The sequence below is a fragment of the Pempheris klunzingeri genome, chromosome 14 (genome assembly GCF_042242105.1).
Source record: "Pempheris klunzingeri isolate RE-2024b chromosome 14, fPemKlu1.hap1, whole genome shotgun sequence".
In the NCBI taxonomy this organism is placed as follows: domain Eukaryota; kingdom Metazoa; phylum Chordata; class Actinopteri; order Acropomatiformes; family Pempheridae; genus Pempheris; species Pempheris klunzingeri.
The window spans coordinates 23,324,414-23,334,485 of record NC_092025.1 but is presented as its reverse complement, the minus strand read 5'-3'; the positions used below and the strand labels follow the sequence as shown (position 1 = coordinate 23,334,485).

Below are 10,072 nucleotides of genomic sequence, written 5' to 3'. Positions count from 1 at the left end.
CGTCTTTAAAATGAGGAGCATCACCTCCCACTAAAACATCACAAATTCTCTCACACTTCACATTGACTTTCCCAGACACCCACACATAACACACATGCAGACACACACATGCTGGAGTCACTGGAGCATGGCAGCCGGTGGGGAGGGGACAGAGCAGTCTGAGTTTCTTTGGTTAACTAAGAAAATTTGAAACTGTCATGCAAATCCAATACATGATGGCTTTTGTAACATCGCACCATTCACTTTCATTATCTATTTACTGAGAACTTCAGCCACTTTGACGCAGAGCCTGAAGCTGTCAGCTATTCTCTGAGAAGGTAAGACATTTTCTGAGTGTTCAGAAAGGAGAAGTTGATGTTTTGTGGAATTATTGGTGATAAACAAGCAAAATGACTTCAAAGTTACTTGGTGGTTAAGACAATTTTTTCTGTATTAAACACAAAAATATTACAGCATCTAGAGAGTATTCACTCTGAATCAGCAGCATTTGTCTGTACTTTTTATTATTATTTGTTTATTTTTTGTCTTTTTGTTGGCAATAGGCAGGAAGCTGTTGCAAAGAGGATATGTGTGCATGCAGATAAACAGAAAGAACAGAGCATTGACATCATTCTGTGCTAAGAGATAAGGGAACACACATTATATACCTCTTTCTAGCTGGCACACACAATTAATTTTTTCTTCATGTCAGAAACAGACACAGGATGCCTCATCTGAGCGACTACAGACGCTGTCGACTTCTTCACAAGAATAAAAAGTCCCTGAGAGATTGTCAAGAGGCTCATTTGATTCTCAGAATGCTAACATAAATACCAAAATAACCTTTAGCCTTAGTCAACGCTCTAAAAAAGAGGAAGTGGTGAATGGTCTTTCCGTCCCACAGGGCTCTATACTGAAAAGCAGCAGCTCAGATGTTTTCTTGTTAAGTGTTTTATGCTCCTCTCCTGTGTTTGTCGAGCAGAGCGCCCATGGATCTTCTGCGTAAATACATGTGGCTGTTGGTGCTGCTTGGGATGGTTTTTGTGTGCCTGGTGATCAGCCTCATCTTCGTTCTCATCAACAAGTGCATATCCAGGGCGGGTAGGTCTCAACACTTTACTGGAGGAGGCATCATTTGCATGTGAAAACTAAAATGTTGACTTCTGTCTCCTGTTCTTCTTTTTCTCTAGTTATAGCAGAACATAATGCAGATGATTTGAAGTAAAAACCAAGTGGAAAAACATTATGTGATGAATGTTTAATGCATCTAGACCCATTAGCGTTAGCATTGGTATCAACAGAATGATAATTTAAGATGAGATCTGATTGGTAAATTGATCATCAGTGTTGCAGCACCACAGTGACAGAAATAAATTCTCATATATACAGAAATTAAAAAATAAATGGAAACAACTCAAGAGCAAGTAGTCAGAGTGTGATTAATAGTGTCAAAGTCAGCATAAACAGTGTTTACATACAATAGTATGCTATATAACATGATCAATTAATGATGCTTAGTTTTTGTCTGTAGTAATACAGACATGTAATAGAAATATAGCATATAATGTAATAAAATACTGTAATATGTCAATAAAATGTGGTATAATTCAGTCAGTAGTAGCTGAATGTAACTAAGTACATTTACTCAAGTACAGTTCTTCAGTGCAAATTTGACATATTTGTAATTAACTTTATACTTTATACGTCTGCTGAAGCTGCATTTCAGAGGGAAACATCCTCTGCAATTATCTAACTGCTTTAATGGTTTCACAAATTAAGATTTCGTGCATATAAAACTTAAGAAGATGTTATGAAATATGATGTTTTCTTACAGATGAAACCATCAGTGACGATTTTTTAAGAAAAAATTCTAAACATTTATGTTCCCGGCTTCTCAAATGTGCAGATTTACTTACTACTTAAGAGTTTGGTATCGTTGGTTGGACGAAACAAGAACTGTGACTGTGTCACTGTGGGAAATCGTGACCGTGGACGGACAGTAAACTATGAACAGAAACACTTCCCAGGAGCCTGTGCCACATTATAATCATAATAATAACAATAATAATAATGTCTTTCATTGTATAGAACCCTTAAAAACTGAGTTTACAAAGTAAGACAAAGCAAAACAGGATATTCAGGGTGCAACAGAACAGCAGAGAAGAGCAAACAAAAGGATTAAGATTTAAATTTACATTTAAAGCAAGAAGAAAAAGACAAAAGCAGAAGGGAGAAGAGATAGAAGATATTAAAATATGCAAATATACATGCATACAAATAAAAGTTTAACAATAGAAAAACAAAAAGATAAAAGATAGAAACAAAAAGACGGCATCTCGTAAAAAAGTCTGTTATCTAGTGACATTTAACGATCTGTATATCTGTATATCTGAATATATGGAGGATGAATTTGGTGAATCTCTGTCATTTATGTCTTTTATTTATCTTCCTATTGAGCTGCTGCGACACAAGAGTTTCCCCAATTGCTCCCCGGATTAACAAAGTTCATCTTATCTGATCTTAAAAATGGGTTTTAAGAAGTAATTTAACAGAAGTTACTGACTCTGAGAGCCAATAACTCTCCTCCCCTCATTATATTATATTATATTATATTATATTATATTATATTATATTATATTATATTCCAATTAAATCGTTTTATTGTCACATGTACAGATAGAAACAAGTTTCACCGCACAGTGAAATTCTAGCTTTGCCCTTTTCGCCTTCAATGCAGCTTCAGGATTTAAAAAATAGATGAATAGAAAAAGAAAGGAGATAAATAAACAGTAACTATACAAGAAAATACAATCAAGTTTTATTATATTATAGTGTGTTTGTGAACTCACACACTTTCAGACCTGACTTCTTCTTCTTCTTCTTCGTCTTCTTCATGTTTTAAAAGCTTTTCATACGTTCTTTATGTAAAATCTTGATCTGCAAAGTAATTAACATGTCCCGAAGTAAATACCGAAATACTACCAGCTGCTAATGTGCTCATTAGGCCGCTCTGTTCAGGAAGAACTACAGGGAAAAGTTGAATTTACAGCAAGTGAGCAAAAGGAGTTTCATTTTCAATTACTACCTGTTTTTCCACTGGATTCACTGCTCAATAACACCGCAAATTAAAAGCCAGAACAGGAAGGGGAACTGAAAGAGTCGCCCTGATGGCTTCATCACAAGGCAGAAGAAAAGCTATTATAATTGTATGAATTGCTATTATTAGGGGAACCCTCTGGATTTGATTAGCTTAGATGAAATTTTAATGATCCCAGCGGGGAAACTGGGCTGCAGCAGCAAAGAGGGGTGGTGGGGTGTTTGTGATGGTTTTAGGGGTATGGATAAACTCAGAGCAAACAGAGGGAAGGAAATATACTGATAATCATAAGATAGAAGCAGGTAAGGAGGAAAAAACAGTGTTTTAAGTAGGTAAACATGACAATTGTGAAGTTAAATTTAGACATAAACAGGATTTAATGTAACATGAACATTTATTCTTAGGTTTCCTCATGATTATGTCCCACTTAGAGCCTCGTTATATGGTCTCAACGACACACTTTAGTTAAAATGATGCTCCTCTGGTCTTTATTAATGCTCGAAGATTTGAAATCAAGAGTTTTTCTTAACTTTAACAGCTCTCTCCTTTGTTTTTCCACAGGCAAACACAGAATCTTACAACTTCAGAGACGACCGAACTTCAGTGTCACGTAATCCACATAAACATATTTAATATTTCTCACATTTCATATTGAGTACAGGAGAGTTCCACATTCACATTAGATGAGAAGACTGACACCAAACTTTTACCCGTTAAATTTGAAGCTACGGTTAGCTTAGCTTAGCTTATCTTAGCTTAGCTTAGCTAGTACTGGACATAGGGGGAAACGGCAAAAATAAATAAATAAATCCTCCTTCCAGCATTTTGGAAGTGAATTATATCTTTTATTTGTTTATTATTATTTGTAAAATACAAGATTTATTAGTGAGCTTCAGAGGTGCTGATCAGCAGATTTTTGGATATTAAAGAGACCAAGTTTCCCCTCTGTTTTCAGCCTTTCAGTGGCTTTATATTTAAATAAAAGATATTATTATTAGCAGGTCGTCTCACTGAGGTTTGGATCTCTTTTACACCAAGAAAAAACATTACACATTGTGGTCTGGGTGTCGATAATGGATGCCTAATGTACCAAGCTAGTTTATTTTCCTTTGCATAAGAAGCTAATTAACTGGTGATGATTGTTCCACTCATGGAGTTAACGGCTTGTGAAAAACTTAAGATTTCAGTTGTAAAATGCACGAAAATATAAACGAGTGGTCTTAATTTTTTTCTTTGGCAAGTGACTATGATATAAGCGGCATAATGTCCTTCAAGGTGTCAATAATCAGGAGTTAATGGATGACGAGGAGTCCAGTAATTCCTGATAACGGACACCTCGTGGGGCATTATCCCTTAGATACACAGTTTAAACGCACAATAAAAAAAACAACGTACAGTTTCCACAGAGAAGATTTATCAAGTACGATACATTTTTCCACATTCGGTGTGAACAAGATGCACAGCTGAGGTTAAAATCTGAAACTGAGTTCAAGTGCAACCAGAAATCCTTGTAAATAACAACTGCTGTGTCTGAAAGGTCTGATTTTCCAAATGTGACTACAAAACATATTTGTCTTCTTGACTTCTCAGGAGCAACAAATACCAGGAGAGAGACACCAAAGCCAATATTCCACCTTTACCTCCTCGGACACAGTTTCTGACAGCAGGTAAGAGTCTATTGGATCCAGTGTTGCCAGGTATACGATAATTATCGTATTCGTACGATAGTTTTGCCCTCTGTACGATCAATAATCCAAAAAAAGACCAACAGTACGATAACTTGACAGTTTCCATGAACGTGTGGTTCCAATCAGCTTTGCTCAAATCTGCCACACTGTTTTTATGAACTCTGAAGGCATCTCTGGTCATGTGACATTTCCAACCAATCGTAATTGGTTTAGCGTGAGATACGAGCACCTGGATACAGGTGACGTTGGTCTCGGAATAACGAGCATGATTGGCTGATCGTGCCCCATTAATTAATTGATTTGTTTTATTATTGAGTAATAGTTGGCAGCAGGAACTTTTTAAGTTTGAAGATGTGCAGTTATTTGTCATTTTTGAGGACAAAGAGAGAAAGTTCTGTATTATTCTTTGAAAAAAGATTGTTCATATAAGTAATTCAAATAGTATTCAAATGTTGGAATGCAAAAATAAATTTCACTAAGTGAAGCCAGATTTACTCTTTATTTTCTTCTCAGTTATTATGAATACTGTTTCAAAAAAGTTAACCTGCTGTGTCAGTTCCCTCACGGTGGGTGGCCTCATGATTTAGCTCATTAGTTCCCACCTGTCATTTGTTTATGGGGGACACATTAGTGTAACACAGCTAAGTTGGAGAACACAGCAGTGGATGAGGACGCTTTTAAACACATATAGAACCACTACATTTGACTATCGCGCAACAGTAAGCTTGTTATTTTGGTTATGACAGTTGTACGATAATTTACCCCAAAATACGATAATTTCGAGTCTGTGGTACGATAATTCTGCATTTCCCACCTGGAAACACTGATTGGATCTCTGCAGGGATCATATGACGCACTACTACACCAAAAAACCCTCCTTCCTCTGTTGAACCACACATCATCCTCTCACTTCCACCACATTATCACGAGAGCAGAATGCAACTCCTCATCTTATTTGACAATAATCCTAAATGTAAAGAGCAAAGAACGGATTACATTTGTGGCATTACATGAATTTGTCTTCGGAAAAACAACAAACATGCAGCCACTGACGACAGTAGAACATAAAACCATTTCGTTTTTTTTAGCAAAACACCAGAAACTGGACTCAAATCCAAGAGAGAGACGCATATTTTAATCCAAGCTGTGGTCCAAATCAGCCAAGTGAGGAATGTAGGAGATTGTCCACAGTTGGGCCAAACAAGAGTACGCCAGAGCTTTTTTCAAATCGGACCAAAAGTAATGATTTTTCTTCTTTTTTTTTGGCACAACGACGTCCATTTAAATCAAGCAACTGTGCCACAAACTGTGGAGGGAAAAGGAGTAGCCTGCTTCTCCTGCATTTTTATAAGCCGTAAATACCTGCTGTCATTATTTTTTACTGTAACAGTCTGAGTTTTAACTGACAAAGCTACAAGGCTGATAATTAAAAGTTAGACTTATGGGGAATATGGTTTTCTAATGACGTTTTTTTATAGCAACTGTTTAGTTAGCAGGCACTTAATGCTAAAGTTATCATTGTTAACATTAGTCAGGTAATGTGCATTAAGGATTGTTAAACCTTTGGCCATATTTTTATATCTCTTGGTGTCTTAATGACTGGTGGGTACAACATGTTTTGGATCTGGTCCAGTAAAAAGCACCTCAGCTGGCAGGATTTCATTACAGTCGTGTAAAAATAAAACCTATGTTTAAAAATACCTGAATTCTCCTTTAAAGATCAGCATGTTGCTTGACATGATATTGTTTTAGTCACTAAAGTACTCCAGACTTTTTTACAAAGAAATCTGTAAATCACCAAAGTGAATCGACTCGTTTCACCATCAAAAGTTGATCCAGTTGTTCCAGTAACATTTGGAAAGTCTAGAACAACCTGATGATTATTGCATTTTATCCCAGTTCTAATTATCAGAGAGCTAACCGGCTGAAACACTAGTACGCCATGCTCTATGGTGAGGAAGATGAGGAAGATCCGGGTTCTTCTTTTACGCCCAGGAAGTCGAACTTTTTCAGCTTCATGCACCACTGAGCAGCTTCCATAAGAATGAATGGAGGCCTCCAGCTCTGTATCCAGTTCTCTTTATGCCTCCATGATTACCTCCTCCGGAGCAGAGAGGCAAAATCAGGACATTTAAACTTCACTTTTTCAATGAAATAATCAAAATGGCATCGATTAAATTCTGCCTTGATATGAAATGTGTTGTCTCAGGGGCCCAAAGCTACGAAAACCTGGCTGAGTCTCCCGACTACGTGCAGAGCATCCCCGACTACGTGCAGACCATCCCCGACTACGTGCAGACCATCCCCGACTACGTGCAGACCATCCCCGACCACGTGCAGAACAACCCCAACCACGTGCAGAACAACCCCAACCGCATGCAGAACAACCCCAACCACGTGCAGAACAACCCCAACCACGTGCAGAACAACCCCAACCACGTGCAGAACAACCCCAACCACGTGCAGAACAACCCCGACTATGAGCAATTTATGCCCGATTATGTGGAGAGTACGCCCGACTACGTGCAGAGCATCCCCGACTACGTGCAGAACAACCCCAACCACATGCAGAACAACCCCACCTACGTGCAGAACAACCCCAACCACATGCAGAACAACCCCACCTACGTGCAGAACAACCCCAACCACATGCAGAACAACCCCACCTACATGCAGAACAACCCCAACCATGTGCAGAACAACCCCAACCACGTGCAGAACAACCCCACCTACGTGCAGAACAACCCCAACCATGTGCAGAACAACCCCAACCACATGCAGAACAACCCCACCTACGTGCAGAACAACCCCAACCACATGCAGAACAACCCCACCTACGTGCAGAACAACCCCAACCACGTGCAGAACAACCCCAACCACGTGCAGAACAACCCCGACTATGAGCAATTTACACCCGACTATGTGGAGAGTACGCCTGACTACGTTCAGAGCATCCCCGACTACGAGCAGAACCTGGACGACTATGTAAAAGCGGATGATGATGAGGAGAATATTCTTCCTCCTCCGGCACCATGCGACGATCCAGATCCAGACACAGACGCAGACAACGTCTCCACGGAGGACTACGACGACATCGGAGGTGAAGACGAAACCCAGGGTGAGGAGGACTACGACGACGTGGGATAAGACCGCGAGATTTGAGGAGGGAGATTATTCAAAAAGACACTTTTGACTCTCTTATCTGGATCACTGCTGAGCAGAGAGATCAGGAAGACTTCCACCCTTTTTTTTTTTACATATATTATTCATTAAATAGAAAACAGGTGAAATTTTCTGTGTTTCGTGCACCAGTTTGGGAATAAAAAGCTCAAAGAACGGTGCTGAAAAGGCAGAAACTTGCTTAAAGTGTAAGTGGTATTCAGACAACAGCGGCAGAAAGGTTTGACTCTTCTGAAATAACCTTCAGCTGATTTATTTTAACTTTAACCGACATTGTTTACTTGCTACAAGTAGTCTATTTATCAGTAGCATTGTTTTTAATAAGTGATCGCACTGGACAATCAGTCCAATCAGTTATATCAACAGTTATTTGATATTTGTAGATAGTTTAAATATTTGTTTAGTTTTGGTGAGCGACGGTTTATCAAAATAAAATCGTCTGATTTTAGATATTTTTTCAGTCTACATATTTTCCAAATATATTTTGTAAAATCCGGTTTAAAAGGAGGAATAAATAGTGCGATATTTTGAAAAATATGCTTGAAGGTATGAAGCTGCTGAGCCGGGAAGCTATTAGCTTAGCTTAGCTTAGCTTAGCTTAGCATAAAGATTGAAAGCAGGGGGAAACAGCTGGCCTGGTTGTGTCCAACATGTTCTGTCTGTTTTGTTTATTTCATACATGAATAAAAATGTAAACGCTGACAACAACAATCTTTATCTTCATCTCACCAGATCTTATTCCTGTGCGTCACATTATCGACCAAAACCTATTTCAAACACACCAATAAGCCACACTGGGTGACTTGTTCCTTCTTTACGATTAACACCAGAGCTGCGGTTTATTTTGAATCACGTGCTGCTGTAAATACTCACCAGAGCACCAAATATGTATCATACCGCACCTGAAAATAGACCCTAAGAGGTGCACCGTCTGCTCCTGCGTGAGTAACGTTTGCTAAAAACCACATCGCCCACCTGTTTCAGGAGATCATTTATCTTTTTTTAAGAAATGAAACCATATTTTTATGACGTGGTTTCAAAAATGCACGTCGGCAGGACAGTCAGAAACAGACATCCTTGATGATTTTAGGTGTTTTAAAGAGATTTAATGAGAAATACAGATTATTATTGAGGCTGTATTTAAATATCCTTTAAGAAAAATCACTCAGCCAGGAAGAAAAACACATTTCAAATGTCCTCGTGGAAGGTTATATGCTACATTTGTGATTACAGTGATGTTGTAATGTTATTCGAGTGCACATATAGGTTGCATTTGCATACAATAAGCCTTTATTTTGCATAATTAATTCCCCTTTGATTCTGCAGCACTCACACAAACACATCCGTTTCCTCTTGAGATAAGCCTTTGTGGCCGACATCCCGTCACTGCCGCTACTTTAAAAGGAAGATTATGGTTGTAATGTAACAGCAAATAGTGACTCAGCTTCCACAGAAGTATGAAAAACTGCCCACAGACGTCCTTTAAAGGATTGTTCCGCTATTTTTAAACCTTGGCTGGAGTTTTACAGATTTTGGTACAAGGTTTTACAGGTAGATCTCCAGCAGATGAGAATGAGCAGCCGGGAAGCTCAGTGTTTTTGTTTTTGACACTGATTTTGCTGTTTTCCTGAAAGTGAAAACCAACCTCATGAATGTGAACCTCACTTTTTAGTTCACTACATAATTCCACATGTGTGAAGTGAAGGCACAGCTAAAGGTGTTCACTTTACACAGAGAAAAAAAAAAGCAGAAAAAAGCAAAAAAGCAGCGCTGTCAGAAAATAGAAGCTAAAAAAGGAATATTGGTGCATAAAACATTTTATTTTGTGATGCTTCAAGGTTAAAAATGACATAATGGCAGATGTGATGTGGAGAAATGAGCCTTTGAGCACAATTAGCGCCACATTTGGGTAAAAATATCAATAATTTCACACCTCAGGGAACCTTCATTAACACCATGACAGCAGCAAATGAAAATATGTGAATCCTCACTCCAATACAATGTCAGAAATAAATAGAAATTGTGCATTTACTCGATTACTGTTACTGCTAGGTTACGTTATTTTAGTGTTTCCATTTTCTGCTACTCTAAAACTGCTGTATCTTTTTACTGCTATTTATTTGATGAC

At 38.3% G+C, this 10,072-nt stretch overlaps 2 protein-coding genes across 2 annotated transcripts in view; one reads left to right on the top strand and one right to left on the bottom strand.

Moving 5' to 3' along the window:
- The window catches only part of mpzl1l (myelin protein zero-like 1 like), a 158,945-nt gene that overhangs the window by 41,855 nt on the left and 107,018 nt on the right, over positions 1 to 10,072 (bottom strand). The gene's annotated exons all lie outside the window — the stretch shown is intronic.
- LOC139213223 (DNA-directed RNA polymerase II subunit RPB1-like) lies at positions 952 to 8,641 on the top strand. Its single transcript, XM_070843872.1, has 4 exons — positions 952 to 1,080; positions 3,638 to 3,686; positions 4,667 to 4,743; positions 6,974 to 8,641. The coding sequence occupies exons 1-4, from the start codon at positions 969 to 971 to the stop codon at positions 7,909 to 7,911; spliced, it is 1,176 nt and encodes a 391-aa protein (XP_070699973.1). The 5' UTR covers positions 952 to 968; the 3' UTR covers positions 7,912 to 8,641.